The following is a 24,871-nucleotide window of genomic DNA, read 5'->3' as shown; positions in this document are numbered from 1 at the left end:
GGTTGGATGTGGTGCTTGGGGGCATGGCTTAATGGGTGATAGTGGTGTCAGGGGATGCCTGGACGAGATAGTCTGGGAGGTCTTCTCCAATTTTAATGCTCCTAGGGCTCAGGTGGGAGCTAGGAGCAAGCTCTCCACCAAGGGCAGCCGGCAACTGAGCCCCGCGGGCGCTGAGGGGAGGCCGGCCGCCATCTTAGCTCCTCCCTCTCAGCGCTCCCGGCGCCACGCGAGTGCCCGCGGCGCCCGCCGCCCACTCAGCGCCCGCCGCCGGCTGTCACCCCAGCCGCGCCGCCCTCCTATTGGCCGGCGCCCCTCTGGTGCGACGAGCAGCCGACCAATAGCCGCTCCCGCCTGCCTGCCGAGCCATGGGGCGAGCGGGCTGATTGGCGGAGAGGGGGCCCGAGGGGCCCGCCCCCTCAGCGGTTAAGCGGCGGGAGGGGGGTGAGGAGGAGGGGGGGGGAGCGGCGTCGGGAGCGCGCCTGGCGGCGTCGGGAGCGCGCGGGCAGCGGGGCCCCCATGGAGCTGCTGCGGACATGGCTGGGGCACCCCGAGGACATCTACAACCTGCTGCGCTTCAAGATGGGCGGCTACCGGGCCGTCATGCCGCGCATCGACCCGGTGAGAGGCTGGGGATGCCCCGGGGCGCGGCCCCGGGGTGATGGAGGGGGGCGGGAGGGCTCCGTGCGCGGCCCCGCTGCGGGTTTTGGGGGGGTTTTGCGATGCCCGGGGGGGAGCTTTGCGATGCTCCCGGGGCTTGGCATCGCGCTGAGCATCGCTCCCCGGGATTTGCGCGGCCCCCCGTGCTTTGCATCGGCGCCCAGCTGGGCGCGCACCGCTGCTTGGCGTGCACGGAGCCGGTTGCGGGCGTTGCGCGCCCCCCGGTTTGGTGCTTCCCGTGCGTATTGCAGCGGGTTCGGGGGTCCTGGGCGCCCCCGGGTGCTGCACGCATCGCAGCAGCCCCCATGCAAGCGGCTCGGTGCTCGCGGTGCGTTGCAGCAGCTGGGGCGGTGCGCCCGGTTCGGAGCATCCGAGGCCCCCGGTGCTGCCCTGCAGCGTGCTTCTTGCTCCCGGGGCATTGCACCGACAGCGGCGCTTTGCAGCGACTTGGTCCTGCCCGTGCTTTGCACCGGTTACCGGCTTCCCGTGCATTGCGCCGAGCCCGGCTGCTTGCAGCAGCTTGGTGCTTCCTTTGCGTTGCACCGGCCCGGCTGCCTTGCAGCTGCTTGGAGCTTCTCGTGCACTGCACCGGTGCTTCCCAGCAGCTCGGTGATTGCCATGCGTTGTCCTGGTGTTTCCCGTGCGTTGCACTGCCCCGATGCCTTGCAGCAGCACGGGGCTTCCTATGCATTGCACCGGCGCCTTGCAGCAGCTTGATGGTTCCTTCTTGTGCATTACCCCGGCAGCTGCTTGGTGCTTCCCGTGCATTGCACTGGCACCTTGTAGCAGCTTGATGCTTCCTGTGCATTGCACCGGCCCTGGTGCTTCCCAGCAGCTTCGTGCATCCCCTGCGTTGTCCCGGTGCTTCCCGGCAGCTTGGTGTTTGCCATGCATTGCCCCGGCCCTGATGCTTTGCAGCAGCTTGGTGCTTCCCGTGCATTGCACCGGCCCAGGGGCTTTGCAGTGTCTTGGTGTTTGCCATGCATCGCATGGGCACCAGCTCTTCCAAGCAGCTTGGTGCTTCCCATGCATTGCAGCACCCCGGGAGTTTCCCATCAGCTTGCTACCTCTGTGCATTGCCCCGGTGCTTCCCGTGCATTAATTACCCCGGCCCTGGTGCCTTGCAGCAGCTTGGTTCTTCCCTTGTATTGCACCAGCCCCCGTGCCTTGCAGCGGCTTGGTGCTTCGTGTGCATTGCCCCAGAGCTTCCCAGCACCTTCGTGCTTCCCGTGCATCGCCCCAGCCCGGAGCTTCGCAGCAGCTTGGTGCTTCCCATGCATTGCCCTGGCCCCCTGTGCCTTGCAACAGCTCGGTGCTTCCCATGCATTGCCCCTGCCCAGTGCTTCCCAGCAGCTTGCAGCCTCCCGTGCCGTGCCCAGCGCCATGCCGGGCGCTCAGCGGGTTAAGGGGGCGGTCACGGGGCGGAGCGGGCTCGGTGACCCCCCCTTGGTGCCCCCCCCCCCCGCCGCCTCCTCCCCGATGGCGGCCAGCACCAAAGCCGTGTCCCTGTTCAAGCGCACCCTGGCGCTGTCCCCCCCGCGGGGACCCCCCCGGGCAGCCCTGGGGCGGCTGCGGGGCGGGGGGCGGCGGGGGCAGCGCAGCGGGGCTGCCGCCCCCTGCCCCCCGTCTCCTCCGGCCCCACCTCGCCTCCAACCCGCCCTGTGCCCCCCGTTGTCCCCCCAGGACTCGCTGGGACTCGGCCTCCGCACCTGCTACCGCTACCTCAACCAGACCAGCCGCAGCTTCGCCGCCGTCATCCAGGCCCTGGACGGAGAGCTGCGGTGAGCTGGGGGGGGGGGAGGCACAGCTGAGGGTGGGGGGGGTGTGGGTGCAATGGTACCGGGCACCAGGGCTGCTTGGGGGGTGTGGGAGGGCGCTGCGCGGTGCCCCCGAGCATTGGGGTTGCTTGGCGGGGGTGCTGGGGGGGGTCTGTGCAATGCCACCAGGTACTGGGGTTGCTTTGGGGGGGGGGGGGGGGGGGGGGGTCTGTGCAATGCCCCCGAGCATTGGGGTTGCTCGGTTCGGGTATTGGGGGGGATCCGTGCAGTGACCCCAAGCACTGGGGTCGCTTGGTTGGGGTATTGGAGGGGTCTGTGCAATGCCCCCAGGCACTCGGGTTGCTTAGGAAGGGTGCTGGGGGGGTTCGTGCAGTGTCCCCAAGCGTTGGGGCTGCTCAGTTTGGGTACTGGGGGGGTCTGCGCAATGCCCCCAAGCGCTGGGGCTGTTTGGGGGGTACTGTGGGGGGGTCTGTGCAACGCCCCCAGGCACTGGGGCTTCTCAGTTTGGGCATTGCTTGGGTCTTTGTAATGCCCCCAAGTACTGGGGCTGCTCAGTTTGGGTACTGGGGGGGTCTGTGCAGTGCCCCTAAGCACCAGGTCTGCTCATTTGGGATTATTTTTTTTTTGAGGGGGGAACCTTGGACCCCAGGCCCTCCCGCCCAAATCAGCGCGGCGGTGCCCACGCGATGCCCCCGGGCTCCTTGGCGCGGCTGCTCCCTCCCCACGCAGCAGGGCTCCGGGGTTTTTTTGGGCCCGCCGACGGTCGCTGCATTTCGTCTGGCAGCAGGAGGTTAAAGGCAGAGCCCGTGTGCTGTCCGTGACACCCTGGGAATGCGCGTCCTGGCAGCGTCGGGAGCTGGCGTTGGGTGCCACGCCGGCCGGGAGGGCTGGAGAGGCACGGCGGGAGGAGGCGAGCAGAAAGCCGGGGCTGACCGAGGGTCTGGAGCCTGACAGAGAGGTGGGTGTGGAAGCAGCAGCCTCCAGACCTCCATCCCGGGGGTCTTCGAGGCTCGCTGGGCGCCCAGGTTTGCTTTACAGCCCTGGCTGACCCCTGCAGAAAAGGGGGATGCAAGCTTGGGGTCTTGTGCATCTCTTTCCGCCCACCAAATATTCCCTTACGTTCCTAATTTTCAGTCTGGGGAGCTTCCCCGATCAATCCCGCACCGTGTTAACGGTTAAAAGCGGGGGTTCCCAGGACTAGGTGCGTGTGTTGTGCCCGAATCCCAGGGAAGCTGCTGGTTCCCGAGCCCGGGGCTGGCGTTTGGGACGCTGCCCCGCGGCCGCGCTCCAGCGTTTGTGAAACGGTTTGCAGGAAAAGCCAAGAAATCCAGCGGCTTGGAAAAGCGTCAGCGGGGCCAAAAACCGAACTTATTTTTTCCCCTGTTATAACAGCCAAAAGGAGAAGCGAAGGTGCCAATCCATAAAACACCTCGCAACGTGTTTGCGGTGTCTGTATGGGGTGCTGCTAGTCTTGTAATCTGCGCGGGGTGCTGGTGGTTTTTCCTGTCTGTCTTTTCTGCTCTTTAATCCTCCCCTTGTTGTAGCTTACCGGGACGGTGAAGGCTCCCTGTCCCCAGGGCACGGAAACTCCTGCCTGGCATCCTAAAAATGCTGTCGGCGGCTGTTTGCAACCTACGTGCGGGGATTGCTGCTGAATTATGGCCCCGGCTCTGTAGCGGATCAGGAGAAATTCGTTTTCCGAAGCTGCGTTTGGAGAGTTTGGGGGTGAGGGAGAGAGAGGCAGGACTGGCAGGTGGTGCTCGCGGCGCCGGAGCAGCAGCGGTACCGGAGGAATCGATTTGCTGGGCTGGGAGGCTTGGCCTCATCTGGCTTGGTTTCTTTTTGGCCCTATAAATCCTGTGCTGCGTGTGCCAGGGCCCTATCCAGCCTGTTGCCGTGTGTTTAGGGCATCTTTTTGGGAAGGGGGCCTTCTTCTGTAGGAGCGAGCTCTTCTCATCCACCGTGATTTTCTTCCAGGACCGTGCTGCTGTCCTCAAACAAAGCCTGGCTTCGCCGGTGGCTTTTGTTCAACTCAGATTACCCTTCTGATATCCCTTAATTAAAGGAAAAAAGTGCCAAATTGAAGTGCTGCCTTGAAAGACCACTCTTTTCTCTGCCAAATTGCTGCTTGTGCGTTGCTCATCCCAGGAGAGCGCTGCCTTCACCTAACAATTAACGCTTAAGCAATCCCAGCTAGTGGCTGTTTGGCAAGCAATTAATGAGCGCATCGCCTCTTCGAAGCGTCGCTGCTCATTAAGATTTGGGGAATTACTGCATAAATCCAGCATTTCTCATTTGGGGAGGTTTCTGGGGAAGCGGGGAGCCCAAGGTTTCTGCCGGGGTGCTCGGGCACGCGGGCTGGGCGCTGCCAGAGCCTCAGTGCCTCGTGCCAGGGGGACGGGAGGGAAATGCCATCTTCTCTGGGCTTCCCCTCGCAGCAGTGCCCTTCCTCTGCGATTCCTTCCTGCGTGGCTTGGGTGTGGCAAGCCTGAGATAAATCTGGAGCCTTTTTGGCTCTGTCTGCCCACCCTGATGTTCCCGTTGCACCGTAAGAGGTCCTCTTATTCCCCCCAGGCTTGCTAAAAGGGCTCCAGGTGCAGAGCGGAGGCAGCAGTAGGAACAGTCCCACCTGCTTTCCTCCCCGTCCTTGCTTGGAATTTGCTTTTTTTCCTGTAAACAGACCTCGGGCTCTGTCCCCCGGGTCCTAGCGAGCGCTGGCCGAGAGCCTCGGAGCTCGCTCGCGGGCTTGGATTTTGCAGTGCCCTGCCCAGTGGTAAATAGCCAGAAAAGCCTTGCAAGGAACGCTCTGCTCCGAGGAGAAAGCCGGGTTTCCAACCCCGGCTCGGGTGTGCTGCAGCTTTCCCAGGGGTCAGCCCACGAGGAGCTTGTGTGGAGCTTTAGGTTGGAGTCAGAGCAGGGCTGCGGGGTCCTGAGCAGGGCAGACGGGTGCTCCCCATCCCCAACCCGCTCCTGCTGCCCTGGTGTTTGAGCAGCTCATTCCTAAGACATTTATTGTTACGTTACACCGTCAATCTGGCGGCACGTGCGTGGTGGCGAGCTGGAAATGAGGCTGTGCGATGAACCTAAGCTGCTTTTCCCAAATAACAAGCAATCCTGAGTAAGGGACGATTGTTTTCTCTCCCCCCGCAGACATGCCGTCTGTATCTTCTACCTAGTTCTGCGTGCCCTGGACACCATAGAGGATGACATGACCATCAGCTTGGACGTAAAGGTCCCGATGCTGCACGAGTTTCACTCCTATCTCTATCAACCGGACTGGAAGTACATGGAGAGCAAGGAGAAGGACCGCCAGGTGCTGGAGGACTTCCCCACGGTAAGGCACCCGCAGGAGCATCGGGTTCCTGGTGCAGAGCCCGTACATTTTATGGGTTTGCTGTCCTATGACCCTTCGAGCAGAGGAAGACTTGCCTGGTGTCCAGCTTATGGGAGGAACAACGTTTGCAGCAGTCCTGCAGGATCTGCTCGGGATCTGCAGGAGTCTGGAGGTCTTCAGCGTAGAGCTTACGATAAAAAGCACCGCTGCTGTTCATAGTTTAAGGATCTTTCTAAAGTGAAGGCGCAGGGGATCTGCATCTCCCGCAGCAAGTTAAACAGTATTAAACCTGTCTTGCTGTTGCTCACGTTGATCAAAAATAGCTGGTGGATTGGGTTTTTTGCTTTGTTTTTAAAGCTCTGTTGAAGAAACGGTATAATATAGAAAAAAGCATTTCATTTTTTTGGAGGAAGTTCTGCTTTGCTCAGCCTTCTTCCGCTTTAAATTTCTTCTGTCCTTGTCAGGCTTTCCGTAGCAGTGGGAAAGGGGTAGTCGTCTGGAGAAACAAGGGGTAGTGGAAATTTCGAGGCTCTGCCTGGGACGCATGGGATAGGAGGGAGCTGTGCCAGGGAGTTGTTAGTGTATGGCGATAGAGACGTGGCTTGTATGCCACTGCCGTGGTACTTTAGAAGAGATTTTCTGTAGGTAAGCTGTTTGGGGAACTTCATTGTTCTCCGTTTTGTTTGCGTTATGCGCTCAGGTGATGGCAGTTCATATTCAGGTATGATTTTAATAATATTTGGTAGGGATGCGCTCACCAGCAGTTCTTCTCTGCGCAGGGGATCCCAGCCCCTCAGACTGAAGCTGGGCCCATACGCTTAATTTACACAGCAGCTGAATCACTGAGAAGATTGTGGAGATGCAGGAGGGGGATCTCACACTCTCCCTGTTGTTTGATGCCTTTCCCGTTGTGCGAAGGGCACTCATGTGTCTTGCAAGAGCCAAAGCTGGAAAGGCTCAGGAGAACAGAGCACCAGGAACCTCCCCTTTCCTTCCCATGGTTGTCATGATGGGATGCTCTCATAAATTTCGAGAAACAACTTTGCACGTAGCTAGTTTTGTCCTGCACCTCCCAGATGATACCGGTCCAAGGCTGCAGAGTCCTCCCAAAGATATCGCCGTGTCTGATCTGCTGCCAGAGATTGTACCGTTGAGATTGAGGACGGAGAGAGCCTGTGCTTGGCGGGCCTTGAAACAACTCTTGCTGGGGGAGTTGTCCTAGATCTCTAGCCAGTGTGGGATAAGAGCCTGCTAAACAAGTCTTTTTCTCGTCCGCTAGTAAATGTTGAATTCTGCTGACTTTTATTTTTTTTCCTGCTGTCTTTGTTTCCTCTTGCTGGCTTGTGCTGCAGATCTCCATGGAGTTCAGGAACCTGTCGAAAGTCTACCAGGATGTGATTTCAGACATTTGTCACAAGATGGGCGTCGGGATGGCCGAGTTCTTGGAGAAGAAGGTGGATTCTCAGCGTGAGTGGGATAAGGTAAGTCAACCCAGACACGCTCAACATCAGTAGGAAAGTTACCTTGCTGGGGCCTGAAGGTCTGCATGTGCAGCTTCCCTTATTGTGGGGAGCTATTCCTCAATGCAGGGCAGCTGTGGAGGGATGGTGTGGAAGATTTCACCAGCGGCTTGGTGGTGTCCCCCACCAGCACGTGTTTCTGGGTCCCCTTGCGGGCAGCTCATTTGGTAGCACCAACAGTCACAGACATGACAGAGGACACCCTTGGCAAGGTGTTTGGGCATGGGAAAGCTGATGTGTAAGGAGAACTTGCAGAAAACCCACCACGAATTACCTCCTAAGCATCACTTTTGTAAAATGTGCTGTGCAAACTGGGCAGCTCTTTGTAACTGTTCCTTTTATCTTTTTTTTTTTTTTTGTCCCTTGCCCTCCCGGTGCGTCCCAGTACTGTCACTACGTAGCTGGGCTGGTGGGGATAGGCCTTTCCCGTCTCTTCTCTGCATCAGAGCTAGAAGATCCGATTGTCGGACAGGACACGGAGCTGGCAAACTCCATGGGCCTCTTCCTGCAGAAAACCAACATCATCCGTGACTATCTGGAGGACCAGCTGGAGGGAAGGGAGTTCTGGCCCAGAGAGGTAAGGGGGAGCACTGCTGTTGGGCAAGCTTTTCTGCTGTGCTTCATGAGGAACTGCACGTACTGTGCTAATAAATAATGTAGGTACTGTCTTGGCTGCTCTGATAGTGCATTGCAGCCTCTCGTTGGAAGAGTTCCTCCTAGAATTTTCTTCAAAATCCCTACGGCCAGGGTTTTTCCACTGCTTTGGCTTGTTTGTTCGTGTCCCTTGACAATCTTCTCGGACTTCTGTCCAAGATCTGTTGTGGATGTAGCTAATGGGCCACGCACAGCTAAAATTGTGGTGTCTTTCACATCCCTTTAAATCGAAGTTAATGGGAGAGATTTGACAGTCTGCTTCAATTTTAAGGTTGCTGCTGTTGGTTGTACATTCCTTTAATAATAGCAGTTCTTCAAATGACACCTGACTCAGAAGTCCTACATCTATCTACAGCTGTTGGGTACTGATGTGGTGACAAGATGATGTCTTCCCCCCACTGCTAAGAGCTTGTTGGGCAGCTTTTTCCCCTCTCCCTATTAAGTCAGATCCGGGAATGAGGGAGAAAAAGACTGGGTGAGGTTTTTGGGAGGTTACCTAGTCTATTCCCGAAGGCAGGATCAACTCTGCCTGTCAGACAGATGCTTGTCTGCTGTTCTTGAAGCCCTCCAAGGAATTTTCTTTCTCTCCCCACATGGCAGACCTTGTCTGATAGAACATTTCCCGATACCAGCCTGGCACATGAGCTGTACTTCTTTGCCCTACCTATAGAAGACATGAAGATACATCCTTTTTCTTCATAGTCTTAGCATATATGAAGGCTACTGTCAGGTTTCCGGAGCCTTTCCTTTCTTCTTTAGCCTCATAAGCCTTAGCCCTTCAAGGCTGTGGGGGTTCTTCCCCCAGACCTCAGACTCACTGATGTCTCCTTCGCAGCATGAATGTACCCTCTAACTTGAGTTCTTACCTTGCTCTTCAGGTTTGGAGCAGATATGCAAAAAAGCTCTCGGACCTTGCCAAACCAGAGAACATAGATATGGCTGTCCAGTGTCTGAACGAGCTCATCACCAACGCTCTCCACCACGTCCCCGATGTCCTTACGTATCTGTCCCGCCTGAAAAACCAAAGCGTCTTCAACTTCTGTGCGATCCCCCAGGTAGGTTATCGCTTTCGAGTGGTTCTTCGTCATCTGCAGCGCAGCTGATGAGGAGTTGGAGGCAGAAGGGTTACGTATCAGATCTGTGAGAGAATCACAGAATGCTGGGGATTGGAAGGGACCTTGAAAGATCATCTAGTCCAATCTAGGACACCACCTCCTTGGAGCAGCCAAAAGACGCTGCTAATTTCTGTGCTTTGCCTGAGACAAGCGATAGACACCGATACTTCCTAGTCTCTGAGAAAGGCACCTTTCCCAAGGCAATTGCTCCTTCTTAGACAGCCCGTTGTTCTTCTAGTTCCTTGCTTTTGCCCTTGGTGGTGGTATCTTGAGGAAGTCTCTGGTTCTTAGGTACCCTTAGGCTGCACTTGCAGGAGGCCAGCAGCGCCTTCCCAGGCTGCTGCAGGTTGCCAAGCCCGGTTCCCCAGTTGGCAGGGGATATCCACGGCATGAATGCAAAGGCCTCTTTGTCCTCCCATTTGAAGTCAGGCCAAAAACATGGGGATAGATACGTGACCCTCAATCGCAATTCACTTTTAGGCTTATTCACTGAATTGAAACAAATTTGAGAGATGTAGAAATTTTGTGTGTCTTTAAAATCTAAACCAAACCAAACCAAAAAACTATGGAAGAGGGCTTGAATGTCCAAAATGGGGCTGGGGGGAGGAATGGCAGGCAACATTTGGGTTGTCAAATTCACCCACATTATTAATTGACATAATGCATGCTGCCTCTTTGTCAAGTCATCCTGCAGCTGCAATAATTCATCAGAGAGCCAGGAAATGCACCCAGTGAAGGTATCTTTATTTAGAGCAAACTCCGACCTGTTTTATTCTCTTCTCTCTTCTTTCTTTGCTTGTGCGTGCTGTAGGTGGGATTGTGGTTCCACTCCGGTGTTTTGCCGTTGATTTTGCTTGGGCCGTGGTTATTCCCTGGGCAGGCTCCTTGCAATGCAGTGAGGGCTCTTTGTTTTTCTGCTTAGGTGATGGCCATCGCCACTCTGGCCGCCTGCTATAACAACAAGCAGGTGTTCAGGGGCGTAGTGAAGATCCGGAAGGGACAAGCCGTCACTCTGATGATGGATGCCACAAACATACAGGCTGTCAAAGCCATCATGTACCAGTATGTGGAAGAGGTAGGTTGAGCAGCTTGCTTCGAGTCATTTCTGGCTGTTGCTGTTCTTGTTCCTGGTGTGGAACTGGCAGTCCCTTGCAGACCCATGAACCTGTTAATCCCTTCGTTACGTCTCTATTAGTCCATCACCAGGGCATGGCGATGCCTGACATGGTTTTGGCCTGGACCAAACTGGCTGCTTGACATTCTTTAAATACGCCCTCGGTCTGCGCCTGCGTTGAGAGGCAGAGACCAAGGTCTCGCCTTCATTCTGGTCAAGAGCAAGATGAGTCAGCTTTCCCAGCGTGAGGGCTTCCTCTCTCTGAGCGGGCAAGAGGACTGCTGCTTCTGAACAGGTTGCATCACCTGCCCGCAGACAGCTCCATGGGGAGCGCTCTTGTTTACACCGTGTCCGGAGTTGCAGCGAGTGTGATGCAGTCTGTGGTTCCACTTCATGGGCAGCAGTAAATGAGGGCAGCTCATCTCAGGTTGTTAAGCAGTGGGACTCCTGGCTTTGGAGCGCTGTGGATGTTAAGAGTTTATGCGGAAGGACAGCTGGTGGGTGGACTCCTAGGGGAAAAAATAATCCAGTGAGGGCTGTTAGATGAAAAGGGCTGTTAGATAATTCTGCATCCGGGAGACCCAAAACCGTGAGTTATTAGAGCTTCTTGTGCAGGCAGACCAAACCTATGAGAAGGGACAGTGACGCCTTAGCCTAGAGGAAGGTCTGCTGGCCACCAGAAAACTCATGCAGACCATGAAAAGAAGACCCCCAAAACAATGGGATTATCCGACTGAGGTGGCTGTTACCTGGTTTGGGGTGGGCTGCAGCATGCCAGCAGTGAGTGAGGTTTGCTGGGCTAGAGCCGCTTGCCCCAGCAGAACCGCTTGTAGTCAGTCAATGGATTGTGTTGGAGGCCCTGCAGCCCATCTCCCATCACGGGGTGCCCTCAAGAGGCTGCCTGGCTTAATGCACTTCTCAAGGGAAGCGGGCCCTGGCCCCATGCAGCAGCTGGGCCTTAGAATCACAGAATCACAGAGTCATGAAAGTTGGAAAAGACCTCCGAGATGATCTGGTCCAACCATCCCCCTACCACCAATGTCACCCACTAAACCATGTCCCTAACCACCACGTCCAACCTTTCCTTGAACACCCCCAGGGACTCTGACGCCATCACCTCCCTGGGCAACCCGTCCCAATGCCTGACTGCTCTTTCGGAGCAGAAATGTCTCCTCATGTCCAACCTGAACCTCAGCTAGCGCACAACTTCAGGCCATTCCCTCTAGTCACAGAATCACAGAATCATCTAGGTTGGAAGAGACCTCCAAGATCACCGAGTCAAACCTCTGACCTAACACTAAGCAGTCCTCCACTAAACCAGATCACTAAGCTCTACATCTAAACGGCTTTTAAAGACCTCCAGGGGTGGTGACTCAACCACTTCCCTGGGCAGCCTATTCCAGTGCCTAACAACCCTTTCAGTAAAGAAGTTCTTCCTAATAGTCCTATCACAGTCCTATCACCTGTGGGAAGAGGCCGACCCCCAGCTCCCCACACCTTTCAGGCAGTTGCAGAGAGCAATAAGGCTTCCCCTGAGCCTCCTCTTCCCCAGACCAAACACCCCCAGTGCCCTCAGCCGCTCCTCACAGGACTTGTGCTCCAGGCCCTTCACCAGCTCCGTAGCCCTGCTCTGGACACGCTCCAGGGCCTCGATGTCCTTCTTGTAGTGAGGGACCCATAAGTGAGCACAGCCCTCGAGGTGCAGCCTCAGCAGAGCAGAGTTCAGGGGGACGATCACCTCCCTGGGCCTGCTGCTCCAGGGCAGTCCCCCACTGAGTCTACTCCTGAGGACCATGCCTTGTGCCCCACGAGCCTTCCTCTTCCGTGCATGTGTTTCCCTTGTTTAGGGAGCCCATTATTCCTCCTTCCCCTCCCCAGATCTACCAGAAGATCCCCAGCACGGACCCTTCGTCCAACAAGACGCAGCAGATCATCGCCTCCATCCGCGCCATGAGCCTGCCCGGCGGCCCCATGGCCTCGCGCCACCACTACTCCCCCATCTACCTGTCGTGCGCCATGCTGCTGGCCGCCCTCAGCTGGCAGTACCTCAGCACCATCTCCAAGGCCGCCGAAGAGTACGTCCAGGCGGGCGAGAACTGAAGGGCGGGCAGGCAGTGGGAGACAAGAGAAGGTCGGGTCGGCGGACGGGCAGCAGAGGCGGGAGGCTCCTTGCCCCTGCTGGTGGGGACAGCCGGGTGCCACCGGGCCCGCGGGCGGTGATGAGGACGGGGCGCCGGTGGCCTGGAGCCCCTGGGGGGACAGCATGGCGTCGCCAGGCTCCGCTCCTCACCTCTCTTGCTGCCTGCGTGGCTGGTTGCAAGCACCAATCGGAGTCTTACTGTTTGGGGTTGAATTTGGATTTTGGTTTTTCCCTCCTTTCCTCTTGGACGGTTTACCTGATTACTACTGAGTTGATTTTTATTTTTTTTTTGGTTCAGAAGGTTGAAGTAGAAACTCCAGCTGCCTCTTTTCTTGCTTGAAATTTGAGACCCCTTTCCAGCTCAGAGCCGCGGGACAGGAGCCTTTTTTGGGTTTGGCCTCCCTTCCTTACACAGCCCCTTTTCCCCCCGCGGAGGGCTCTGGCTTCAGCCAGGAGGCCCTGCACTTAGCCAGCAGAAAGCTCTGGCCATCTTCTGGCCACCAGCCCGGGCTGGTTGCCCTCCTGGCACCTGGAACCAGGGGCGATCTTCACCTTTCTGTTGTTGTATTTGAGGAGGCTGCTAGGCTTGAAACGAGCCCTTTCCTTGCTCAGTGTCGGAGGCGTGCTGCTCTGGCTGCTGGAACGTGCACCGTGCCCAAAGCCAGCTCTTGCAGCTCCTTCGTACAGGTGGCACTGTGCGTTGCAAAGCTTTGGGTTTTAGCAGCTGGGGAGGTGGTGAAAGGGAGTGGGCAGGAGTTGCCCTGGGCTAATAACCCCGAGCGCGATGTGAGGACAGCCACCCACCTTTGCTGCATGCTCTGGGCTCTGCACTTTAGTAGCCCAGAGGGAGCCTGGGGTGGCCCAGGCGGGTTTTCCTGGCCCACTTGGCTGCAGCTCGGGGTGCTGCGAGTGAGTCTGACGTGCAAACTGGAAGAGCTTTCCACTGCTGCTTCGAAACCCATAAGCCTGGACTTCAAGCAGGCTGCGTTCCCACAGGGAACGCCGGGGGTGGGAAGAGGAAACGACTTTCAAGTCCCGTTTTCCTGGATTTTTGCTTTCAGTGACCCTAATCCCTCACTGCTGCTTTGACTGTGTGATGGGGGGGGGACAGCCTGGGGCAGGACAGGGCAAAGCCTACCCCTACCAGGGGTGTTTGGTGGCCTTTGCAAGGCCAAGCCTGTGTGGCCAGACTGTTACTTGGAGGAAGCAGCCCTACTCCACGAGTACCTATGTAGATAGTTTTAAGCTGTTGTTTAAGAAACTTGCGGTAGCTCCCTTTGTGCAGCTTCCTGTCTTGTTGACATTAAAGTTTTCTTTGGAAAAAAAAGCGTTTGAGAATTTCTTCTGCCTTTATTTCTCTTATTGTGCTAGTTCCCCACTGTTGCACAAGTTACATGAAGTGCAGATGCTTCCTTGCAGGGCATCACAGTAATAGCCTATAGGTTGGGCCTGAAAACTGAATCGTAACCAGGGGGGAGACAGCTAAAGCTCAGTATGTTGACTTTTATACCGGTCCCTGTTGGGAAGAGGAGGAGTGGGGAAGCTGTGCCTACACTGGGGACCTTCTCTGCTCTTCTGGGATGGAGCTGGAGCCGGGCAGGAGGTGAGTTGGAGCCTTAGAGCATGTTGCAGGCTGGGAGACTACAGGCAGCCCTTCTGGGGGCTCTGCTGCTCTCTAGAAACATTTAAAGGTCAAGACCGGTCTATTCTACAGCTGCTGCTTGCTCATCTCTTGAGCTCCAGCCTTGCTATACCCTACCCAGCTAGCTGTATCCCACCTCTCGTTTTACTCCATACTCTCGTAGCAGTGCCAGCTTTGTAGCCCTGGGCTTGGTCTGGAGGTTTCCTTGCCTAAAAGCCTGCAGCAGAAGGTCCAAGGGGCTGAACGCAGTGTGTTCAGCAGGGATCGGGGCACAGCACCCTTGGGCTGCTGCCGTGCTTTCCGGTGCCTGGCTGCATCCCTGTTTCCCCAGCCCTGCACCCCTGGCTTCCCTCTGGTCCCTGGTGGAGCATCCTCTGTGCCACCAGGACTTGGCACTGCTCGGGGGCCAGTGCAGGTCCCAAGCAGCAGCTGCAGCCCCGCTGCCATCAGCATGGCCAGAGGATGGGGCAGGGACAGCTTGCACTGGCACAAAAGGGCCTCACCCGGCTTCCACAACAGCAAAGCAACAGCAGAAGAGTTTAGGATGGTTTTAGCTCCTGAAGGAGAAGTCAACAAGGGGCAGGAGACGAGACGTTGGAGAAATCGTTTATTGGCACGGTTGTTTCATTCACACACACCAAAGCTCTGTCTCACTGGTTCAGTAGGCAGAGGTAAGGGGCTATTTTACAGTACAAGGGAGAGCCTGCTTCACTTATTTCAGCCCTGTAGCATTAGCTCAGCAATATACTTTGTGCTTTAAAAGAAAATCAAAAGCTCTTTCACTATATTAGTGTTGGCAAATCGCATGATTCCTCCTACACTGCTATTACACTTCCCCCAATAACAAAAATAAGATTATTTCTACTTCCTTGCCACCTGTGGCTCAAAGAAAGCTTCAGTTGCGTGCAAGTTCGCCAGGTACCTCCAAGCATCTGCATGAGCTCCCTGTGGCAGACCTGGAGAACATCATCTGCAGTCCCAAAGTACTACACCAGCTCGCAACACGCAGCAGCACCCTTGCCAAGGCATGGCCCGAGCTGTGTAGCCCTGGCCAAAAGCAGTTTGCCCTTCCCAGCGTGCTCCTGAATGCTGCAGGACATTCGATCAAAGCTCATGGAGCTCCAGCCAGGCCCTTCCCTAGGATCAATAACCCCAGATTACAGCAGAAAAAGAAAAAAAAAATAATTAAAACAAAACAGCAGCTGAGGAATGAGTGGTTTAAAAAGCAGCCGAAATAATGGAGCAGAGCAAGCGATGCAGAAAGGACGTGTCACAGGCAGGAGGGGCTGTAGGGAGCCCCGCATCAAGTTCATCAGTATTTTGTCACTAATGGGACTACGTTTAGCCAATTCAACAAGGCACACGCTCTCTGCTAACAGTCAGACCGCCCCAGCCAGGGGTGCACCGGCCATGCCTGGATTTGCCAGCAGCCTCCGTCTCTGCTGCCCCACCAAATCCCTGCTCCCAGTGCAAAGCTACTGCTTCCCTCCCTCCCAGTAACAGACTGGGCTGGAAGGGGTCCGGGCTAGCCAAAAACCACGACACAAAGAGGCCAGCAAGCCCCCGAGCAGTCCTTTGAGCAGGGAATGCCCCCAGCTGCAACCCACCAGGAGCAGAGGGCTTGCAGACGGCAGCTGACACCAGTACAGGACCTGCCACCTCCAGCTCCATCATACAACTAAAAAATAAAAATAAAAAATAAAAACAAAACAAAAAGATAAAAAGCTTTAATAAAGTAACCTCAACTATCGTCTCTTAGAGTGGGGGCTCTGCGCCCAACCCGCTATCGGTTAAAAGCATCAGGGACTCGGGATTATTTGTGGTTTGATCAACTCAGCAGTGATGCACGAGGCCAGTTACACCCTCTTCCAGTATTGCTCCGTCCGGGGGATGCCGGCCACGATTTCGGACTCGATGCCGCAGTGGTCCTCTCCTCGGAGGATTTTGAAGAATCCTGGAAGAACACCAGGGGCACGTCAGTTCCCCTGCCTCACCGAGTGCCCAAGGAGACCAGGGAATGGGGGCAGCCCCCTTGACACCGATAGCTTTGTGCTCCTCACCGTTATCCCCCCAGTCGGTGTTCCAGGAGTTAGCAGCCAGCCAGTAGGGGGTCCCGTTTTCGACCCCCCAGCCCAGGATCCGGATCGCGTGGCCTCCGACCTGCTCCCCGGACACGTGCTGGTACACCCCTGCAAGGCAGCACCAACACATCAACAGCTTTCCCCCCGCAGAGCGCTGCCAGCTTTCAAAATATTCGATATGAAAAAACAGAGACCAGCTGAGAAAGGTTTTTTGGTGTTTTTTTTGGGGGGGTTCTCCCTTTTTGGTTAAATGAACTCAAACCTGAAGATAAAATGGAGAGAGAGAGTTGGGAAGGAGGCACTCAACAAGAGGCCCAGAGGCAGTGCAGCCCAGAGCAAGGAACTGGGGTCCATCTGCCACGATTTTACCTAAAATCCTAACTCTGATGCGGTTTTGGGAGTTCCTTCTTGGGGCTTCCCTTTGAACCACTCTTAAAAACCTATTCCCCTTGCTACAAACCAATGGATAAAGGAGATGTTATCTGCTCGTGTTCTCAGAACACCAAATACTCAAATATGAACCCGACATCTCCCTTCAGATTTGGGTACAGGGACAAGGGCCACACAGGACAGACCCTATGGGCGAGGTAGGGACCAGCCTCAGTGCCGATGCTCACCAGACTTGTACATCAGGAAGTCCTCGTAGACAATAAAGGCTCCTTCCACCGGTCCGTTCTTGTAGATCTCAGCCATGATTTCCTTCTCGCTGTGAGGGACGCCGTAGGATGTGATGCCTAGCAAGGTGGAAGAAGTCCTACCATCAGCCCAGCTTTGTTGGGCCCGTATCTCCAAATGGCTGCACTATAACCGCTCAGTGTGCCCTTTCTCCACTTAAAGCTTAAATTCAAACCCAGCTGCTCTGGAGACACAGGCATAGCTCAGCAGGGGAAGTGGGCTCCAACCATCCCTCTTCCCTTGGCTTAACCCAAGGGTCCCATTCTGTACCCAAAGACCTATACCAGACAGCTGTGGAAAGGGAAGTTCTCCCCTTTTCCAGATTCACTTCTAAAAGAAAAATTACTTAATGCTAAGACAAATCTGGAAAAAGCAGCCAGACAACCCTCCGCGTAGAGTCCCAGCGGCTACCAGTAGGGAGGAAGGAAGCAGATGTGAGGCCAGACTCAGCACCGTGCTCTTCAACCCAGGTGGTCACCTCCTGCACCCACATTACCACAACCAAGAGGACCCAGATCACCTCCCCCATCTCAATTAGCACAAATGGGCACGTCAGACGGGCTCACGGCACCCATCCTGAGGATGTTGGCCATACAACTGCTTGGGAAGAGGTCTCATCCCACGCACCCCACGGAGCTGCTGCTGGGAGGCCACCTCCTTACCATAGTGCTTGTCTTCCTTGTACGAGGGCGAGTAGCCAGGCTCGCAGTGCCGGCTGCACCTGGGGGTTTCTCCTCCCTCCCCAGTGCACGGTGGCCGGGAGCCATTGACGTGGTGCTCACAGGGTGGGATGGAGTAGGGACGGCAGCCTGGAAGGCAGAGGTAGCATGAGCCGGCTGTCCCCGAGCAACCCCTCAGCCCCAGCAGTCAAGCTGAAGAAGGCAACAGATGCCCTGAGCAAAATTATGATCCTTTTAACCCAGAAACCCCATAGATCAGTGCGGTGAGGGCAAGAGGAGGTCATCACCAGATGAGCAATCGCTGCAGGTTTCCTTTTGGACCTGCTTCCCACCGCCACCCTCTTGACAAGGTGAGGGAAAAGATGGAAACCTGAACCACCTTATGGCCCTGCTAGGAGGTGGTGGCAGAGGTTTCCAGTCTGGAAGTTGCTTTTGGAAGGTGAAACACGGCAGGAAGACTCCTGCCCCCAGCCAAAATATATTAAATTGGTCCAAGGCCAACAAAAACATCCACGGACTGATTCAGACCTGCCCCAACCCCAGTTTTGTGGGGTGGTAGGTGTGACTACTGTGCCACATGGGTGTCTTGTCCCACATGGGGGGCCAGAGGGAGCCATGGGGACAGGAGCAGCCAGCAGGGCTAGCGGAGGTGCTCAAGGCCATGGTACAGCCATGAGGACGCAGACCAGCACGTCCGGAAGGGCACTGTCCCATAACTTAGTGCGGATGCTCCTCTTGGCCTTCACAAGGCTATGATCCAGGACTTACCCACGTGGGAGTCGTAGAGGCCCCCGGACACGAGGCCCCGCTCTGTCCAGTACCTCCATGCACCGGAGGGGTAACCACCATTGCACCTGTGGAAAGAGGCAGAAGTTCGACCTCCAGCCAGGCCGAGGAAGCTGAAGTTGATCCTTTAAAGCCTCAGGGCAAGAAGGAGCTAAGAGCAGCCATGTCTCCAAATCCCAAAGTAGTGGGGCCTCCTCACCAGGTCCCTGGTCAGCTTCTGCACCCAGAACCACACAGCTCGGAGACCGAACTCCCAGCCCTGCTCCCAAAGACTGCAAAAGCCACAGGTAAAATAATTTTGCCAAAAAAACAAGGCTTTGGGGCTACTGAAAGATCCTCCCTTTGGCCAGCTACTGGTGGAGGCAGGACATGGCCCAGATGGGCCTTCAGGCCATGCAGTCACCTCCATGTTCCCACCCAACTCCACCATCTACAGCACAAGCCACCGGTGGGGCTTTGTGCTGAGGGGGAAGACTAAAAAAACAAGACCAAAACAACACCAGCATCTTCGGGCTGTGTCCCCGCTCCTCCCACCCCGCTTTGAAGCCAACAAGTGCCCCCAGCAGCTCACCCCATGCCGCACTCGAAGCCGCAGCACGACAGCAAGTCCTCTGCCGACACCTCCACGCTCACCTTGGCGTTTGTGTGGACACAGATCCTGTCTGAAATGGCCTCTACAGCACCAAAGGCCTGTGGGCAACCCCCCCAAAAAAAATATACAAGGCAAGGTGGTTAGGGTAGGCCATGGGAGAGAAACCAGGCAGATTTCTGTCCCCTCCTGGGAAGGAGTTGAGAGCACCAAGCTCAAGTGTGGCTGGGACAAGCCCACTGAAGTGCTAAGACATCGCAGAATCCCCCGTGCCCCCCAGTTTTAAAGCTCAGTAGCAAACTCAGCAGCCTGCTTGCTGTTTGCCAAACCCCGTATCGACAGGACCTGAAACCCGTGCTCTTACCCAGCAAGAGCCACAGGAGCCCTGGTCTCTTATCTCGCTGATGGTGGGACAGTTGGGCCACTGCTTCCGTGAGTCAAAGTTATCTGGCAAGTCCAGATCTGCAGCAAAATCGACCCTGCAAGGGAGAAAGAGGGAAGTCCTGTTATAGGAACCCCAGTGAAGCAGGACCGGAGGCAGTGCCCTCTCCAGCCAGCTCAGGAGGTGATCTGGAGGAGGACTGCTCCTGTTATTAACTGCTGAAGGAGAATGAACACTGCTGAAGTCCTCGGACCAGGCCAGCAGCTCCTCCAGTGCTCTGAGTTTTGAGGCTTACAACTTACATGATTGCTCAAGTAGCTGGCACAACACGGGATGGAAGTTCCCCACCACACTAACTCCACGCGAGATGTCCACAAGGTACCAAAAAGTGAGCTGTACCCAGGGGAACCCCGCTCACAGCCTGCCAGGAAAGACCCCCCACCCACTGCAGACACACCAGGAGCATCTACAGCAGCTTTTGCGGGGCCCTCGTCTTCTTCCCCCAGCACTCACCTCTCGGGGAGCTTGGGCCCACCTAGGAAGGTGCCACAGAGCTTCTTCACGTAGCTCATGTCAGTGTTGTGGAAGTTGTGTCCTGCCTGGGGAGAGACAAGGAGAGGTGGCACAGGACTCTCCACAGCCACCAAGGGCACAAGCCTGGTGCTCCAGATCTTCATTCTGGTCTATGAGCTCATCACCAATTACCACCACAGCAGGAATCCGTGATGGCACCAGCTCAGCGGAGAAGCCAACTGGGACCAAAGCTGGTTTGATGCAACCACGGCGACGAGAAACCCAAACCACAGCCACCGAGCCCCACGGAGATCGTCCCTTTGTCCTCCCCCAACACCATCCCAGTACTCACCTTCCAGGTGGTGTTGAGCTTGTTGATGTGGTTGACCAGGTCGCTGGAGAGCGGCGGGTAGTAAGGAACGCTGCGGGCATTGGCCAAGGCCACCAGGACGCACAGGATGGACACGGATGGCCACATCTTGGCTACGGCACGGGTCGCTCAACCTGCAGCCAGATTTGGGAATCGTTGGAAACCTCCCCAGCGTGGGCTCTGACCACAACTTGCCCACACAAAGCCCTTGACAACCCCAATTTACCCCAAAGGTCAGGAGAAGACATGAGAGCACACTAATAATCCCCCCTGCCACTCAGAAGTGCGTCGGACAAGGCACCCCTGCTCATCGTCTGCTGCGGGATTAGCAGCAGCAGGAAAAGTCCCTTTTGAAGCAGATCCAAGGGATTGAGTTTAGAGTGCATTAAGAGCTGTGTTTGCTTCCATAAAACCAAAGGATAAGGAATAAATGATCAAACTGCAGGGCTGCAGCCCCAGGAAACTCGCCAGTCCCTTCTTTGCTGCAACACTCTTTGAAGATGCTTCTGCAGAGCACATTTTCGGGGTTTATGGCCTCATTTTGGCCAGCTAGTGGCCCTGAGGACCCTAAACGTGCTCACATCACAGAGTGGGGAGCTCAAGCCCACGCAGAGGTGACCCGCGACCAGCTCCCATCCCATGGGGACTTCTCAGGAGGCTTTGAAAAGTGGCAGCATGCCAAGAAAGTCCCAGTTTGGGGAACGGAGACACAGGGGAAATACAGGGGCATGGCAAGCCCTCAACATAGCCCCCCCATGTCAGAGCACAAGCTGGTTCCACGTCCCCACACCTGACTCGGGCACGCCACGAGCTCTTCGACCTCTGCAAAAACACTCAGGTGCCCCCCTCCACCAAAACCCTTCTCCAAACCCCCCCTGAGCAGCCCTAAAAACCTCGGATACTCACAGCAGCGCTGAGCGGCAGAGGCTGAGGCTCTAATTCCTACTCATCTCAGCAAGCCGGGTGCGTAATCACCTTTGCAAGCCCAGGCTTAAACCCCTGTGGCCAAACACGCCGGAGCAGCCCCACAGCTCCCATCAGCAGCTCTGCGAGCAATGGGGACACGCGCACACATCTCCAGGCTGCCTCCACCCACTCGCAGCCAAGTTTAGCCTTTCCAGGGAAGAAAGCCCAGCAGCAGTGTCCTACTTTCTGCCAGCAGCAAGCCCAGGCGCCTGCAGCCTCCCCCTTTCATTTTTCTCCCCCATTCATCCACCACTTATCGATTTTTTCCCCCCCATAGCCCTTCGTGCTTTCGGCAGGATGCTCAGCCCAAAAGCTGAGCTGAGTTTCAGCAACGCGTGGGGCCTCCTGCCCCCCAAATCTCACCTTTCTGAAGGTGTTCCCAGTCCAATCACAGGACCATTTGGCCTCTCTGGGAGGCCTTTTCTGCATCAAGTGGGTCTAAATGGGACCCTGCCCGTTGGGTTGGACAGTCACAGCACCCAAACGCTGGCGGGCAAGGCATGGATTTATCTCCCAGCACCCGGATAAAGCTGCAGCAGCCTGACCAGAGGCAGCTGAGCTGCACCCAGGGCATTTCCATGCCCCAAGATGCACAGTGCAGCAGCAACAGAGTGGGCTCAAACCCCTCTGTCCCCCAGGATGAGCCCAGTCCCCCCCAGTTTACACCACCCCAGGTCTGGCAGCACAACAGCCTGGTTAATCCTCAGGTTACGAGACCGCACGGGCTGCACACCTCCAGCTGCAGCCAAGCAGAGACGGAGCTGAAAGAGGACACCGCCACTTGCAAGCTTGCTTACACCCCAAAACGTGGCTCGTGGCCAGGAGCAGCCTCGTCTCCTTCTGTGCAACCCAAACAACCCGCGGCCTGACGGCCATTTCAGCAAACAACCCCCTTGCCGAGCCTGCAACGGGCTGAGAGAGGGCATTTTTGGGGGGTAAAGACCGATGCTCTCAGCTGGATGACGCTATCCCAAGGTTTGCCGGAGGATTTGGGTGGAGAAGGAAGGGGAAAGCCTCGATCTCACGTGATTTCTTCCTCCCCACCCCACCCCCCCAGCTTTAGCAAGCGCCCTGCGTGCGGTAAATCTTGGCTGCAGAGAGCGAATTTCCGCTGAGAGCGAGTCACGGGGGCAGCCTGCGGCCGGGAAAACAGGCTGCTGGCTCCTGCCTTCACCCTCTTTCCCCCCCCCTGAAAAGGCAGAGGAAGACGGCCCCCCCGTGGCTCCGTCACCGCTCCTCACTGCCGCTATCTCCCCTGCGCACCCGTCCCCTCCCCGGAGACCTTTGCGGCCATTTCAGACACCGCCACCCCGAAAACGGCACCAAAACCCAAACTTGCGTAAGGGCAGCCGTGCCTGCAGATCTCTGCTTCCTCCTGCACGCTGCTCCAGCGAGATCTTTTCCCTTTCCAGCCCTGGTTTTGCCCCCAGAGGTCTCCAAAGGGGGGGGGGGCACCTGCAGGCAGCCTCTGCTGCCCCTCCCGGCCTTGGCACCGTCCCCACGCGCGCCGGTTCTGCTTCTGTGCAGCTCTCCCAGGGGTGGTGCAGGCTAATTCAGCAATAAAAGCCACGACTCGCCCCGTTCACCAGGCTTGCAGTGCTGGGAAGAAGCAACAGGGAAAGGCAAAGCTGGTTTTGGGGAGGGTCCCTACCACCAAATGCCCCTGTTCCTCGCCTACGTGGGTGGAGGAACCACCGCCTGGTCTGTACGAGCCCTGGAAAACCCAAAAGGCAGCAGCAAACCCAGCCTGGCCTCGTGCACAGCCCAGTCCTTTCTCCTGCAGGACTCACAGCCTCACAGCTTCAATATTGCCCTGGCAAAGGTTGTTGGACTTCTTGAGACTTCACCTGGGCGATTCTCCAGGTCGCAGGAGGGTGCTTGGGGCGTGCAACGAGCCCCCCGAGCTGCTCCACCTCCTCCTGGGCTGCAGCAAATCCCCTGCCCCACTGCTTTGGGCCCCAACGTATCCAGTAATGACATTTCTCGAATAAAGAGCAAGAAGTTGAGGCCAGAAAGCAGCTACCTGGGCAGAACGCCTGCAATTCAGCCATCTGGAGGCTTGAAAAGAAATTTGGGCTGAGCGCAACCCTCAGGCTCACGGAGAGGAGCTGCAGCGAGCGAGGGAGGAAAGCAGCCGCAGCGAGACGGGTGTCTGCAGGGGGGGCAGGAGACACGGCCCAGCTGCTCTCTCCATCTCTCCTGATCAAATCTCGAAGCCAGAGGCGCTCCCCTGCCTGTTTTCCCACGGACAGAGCCGCAAATATTCAGCCCGGAGCCGGGCAGGGTCACGCAGCGGATGCTGAGCAAACCCCTCCGCTGCAGCGCCCCACCGCAAAGGTCTTCTCGCCCCCAGATCTGTGTGTCAGCCCCGTCTAAGCGGGCGTTTCCCCGCCCTCCTGCCCCAGTCAGAACAGAAACCACACCAAAACAGGCTGCTCATACCAGCACCCACTTTGGGCAGCTCAGGCCCTGAGATAAGTCAGAGCCCTGAAGCACCTCGTGGCTCCTTCAGCGTCTGTCACCAAGCCCTCCGGGCACCCAGGGAGGCACCCGCACGCCCTTTTCCATAGGGGTGAGGAAGATAAAAGCTGGCCCACCCCTGCAGCTGCAGTACCCCCAGCCCTCGGGGGCAGGAGGTGCTCAGCAAAGCCCTTGTCATGTGCTTTCCTCCAGCCTTTTGCCCCAAATGAGCTTTGTCCTTTGTTCCGGCTGCCGGTGTGACTGCCGGTGTGACGGAGCCACAACAAAGCCAGGGTCGGGACGGAGCTGGCCAGCCCAGCCGGGTGAGCTTGGTGGCCCAGGGGCACGCACCAGACCCGTGGCGTGGTGACTCCATTCCACCTGTGACTGTATGGGGAGAATTAGATTTGGTTTTTGGCCTTTTTGAAAAAAAAAATAATAATATATATATATATGCGTCAGCCACTCGTCCCCACACCCAACCCTTCCCAGGAAAGCCAAGCCACTGGCACAGGCTGGATACCTGGCCAAATGGGAAGGGCATCTTGATGCAAGTGGCGGCACTCACCTCTCCATCTGAAAGCCATGGGATGGGAGAGGGTCCCCTTGAATGGCCACCCCCATCCCCTTCCCCATCCCCACCCTCATCCCCAACCCCATCCCCATCCCCATCCCCGTCCCCAGCCAGGCGAGCCCCACAGGACATTCCTCATCGCCCTTCAGCAACAACCCCGCCGTCTTCCGCTCCCACCCGACCCCTGTTAGGAAATTAGGGCGTCCTCCCCCTCCCTGCCCTTCCCCTGCCCTTCCCCTGCTCTTTCCCCTTGCGCCAGCATCCCCCCCCCGAACCCCCGACCCCAAAACCAAGCCGGAAAAACAAGCGGAGCTGCGAGCCCTGCCCCCGGTTCCGCTGCAAAGCCGCAGCACGGAGCCCCCCAAAGCCCCCCCAAAGGCTGAACCCGTCCCTTCCCCGGGTCCCCCCCGCCCCGGTCCTCACCGTCCCCCGCTGCGCTCCCGCTGCTCGCCCCGGCCCCGCTGCGCGAAGGGGCAGCTCCGGGCGGCTGAGTCACGGGCAGGCGGCTCCTCCTCTGCCCCGGCCCCTTTCCCTGCCCCTTTGCCAGCCCCTGCCCCTTTTTCCCTGCCCCTTTCCCTGCCCCTTTCCCTTTCCCCGCCCGCCCACTGCTGCTCCCCGCCTCCGCCCCCCCACACCTTGTGCCCTTCCTGCCTGCAGCCCGCTGCTCTCCTCCTCTTCCTCCTGCTTCTCCTCCTCCTTCTGCTCCTCCTCTTTCTCCTCCTCCTCCTCCTCCTTCTCCGGCCCGCCTCCACCCCATCCGTTTCCCACCCCATCCTGCCTAATTCCCTCCTCCAGCCTTCCCAGTTCCCTTCTGCAGCCTGCCTGCAGCCTGTTTTCCTGC

At 57.0% G+C, this 24,871-nt stretch overlaps 2 protein-coding genes across 3 annotated transcripts; one reads left to right on the top strand and one right to left on the bottom strand.

Moving 5' to 3' along the window:
* Positions 1–433: 433 nt before the first annotated feature.
* Positions 434–14,804, top strand: FDFT1 (farnesyl-diphosphate farnesyltransferase 1). Its single transcript, XM_048079337.2, has 8 exons — positions 434–618; positions 2,341–2,438; positions 5,586–5,769; positions 7,122–7,250; positions 7,675–7,866; positions 8,822–8,998; positions 9,981–10,133; positions 12,051–14,804. The coding sequence occupies exons 1-8, from the start codon at positions 517–519 to the stop codon at positions 12,270–12,272; spliced, it is 1,257 nt and encodes a 418-aa protein (XP_047935294.1). The 5' UTR covers positions 434–516; the 3' UTR covers positions 12,273–14,804.
* CTSB (cathepsin B) lies at positions 14,549–24,690 on the bottom strand. 2 transcript variants are annotated; one of them, XM_066995082.1, is made up of 10 exons: positions 24,666–24,690; positions 20,013–20,164; positions 19,661–19,746; positions 19,130–19,244; positions 18,748–18,866; positions 18,159–18,244; positions 17,373–17,519; positions 16,653–16,769; positions 16,015–16,143; positions 14,549–15,908 (listed from the first exon to the last, which is right to left on the bottom strand). In XM_066995082.1, exons 2-10 carry the CDS (start codon positions 20,136–20,138, stop codon positions 15,811–15,813), a joined length of 1,023 nt encoding a protein of 340 aa, XP_066851183.1. In that variant the 5' UTR covers positions 20,139–20,164; positions 24,666–24,690; the 3' UTR covers positions 14,549–15,810. The 2 variants fall into 2 exon arrangements, with proteins under 2 accessions (XP_066851183.1, XP_066851182.1); XM_066995081.1 differs by lacking the exon at positions 24,666–24,690 and adding an exon at positions 24,454–24,611.
* Between the last annotated feature and the right edge of the window lie 181 nt (positions 24,691–24,871).

This window comes from Anser cygnoides, chromosome 3 (assembly GCF_040182565.1).
Source record: "Anser cygnoides isolate HZ-2024a breed goose chromosome 3, Taihu_goose_T2T_genome, whole genome shotgun sequence".
Taxonomy (NCBI): domain Eukaryota; kingdom Metazoa; phylum Chordata; class Aves; order Anseriformes; family Anatidae; genus Anser; species Anser cygnoides.
The sequence above is the reverse complement of the archived record's forward strand: the minus strand, read 5'-3'. Positions and strand labels throughout refer to the sequence as shown.

Excerpts from the sequence above, each read along its gene's own strand:
- CTSB (XM_066995082.1), bottom strand. The coding sequence starts at position 20,138 with ATGTGGCCATCCGTGTCCATCCTGTGCGTCCTGGTGGCCTTGGCCAAT. Across the intron at positions 18,867-19,129 it reads GCTCCTGTGGCTCTTGCTGG|GCCTTTGGTGCTGTAGAGGC; the intron begins GTAAGAGCACGG and ends GGTTGCCCACAG. Across the intron at positions 16,144-16,652 it reads CTTCCTGATGTACAAGTCTG|GGGTGTACCAGCACGTGTCC; the intron begins GTGAGCATCGGC and ends GCTGCCTTGCAG.
- FDFT1 (XM_048079337.2), top strand. The coding sequence starts at position 517 with ATGGAGCTGCTGCGGACATGGCTGGGGCACCCCGAGGACATCTACAAC. Across the intron at positions 2,439-5,585 it reads GCCCTGGACGGAGAGCTGCG|ACATGCCGTCTGTATCTTCT; the intron begins GTGAGCTGGGGG and ends CTCCCCCCGCAG. Across the intron at positions 5,770-7,121 it reads TGCTGGAGGACTTCCCCACG|ATCTCCATGGAGTTCAGGAA; the intron begins GTAAGGCACCCG and ends CTTGTGCTGCAG.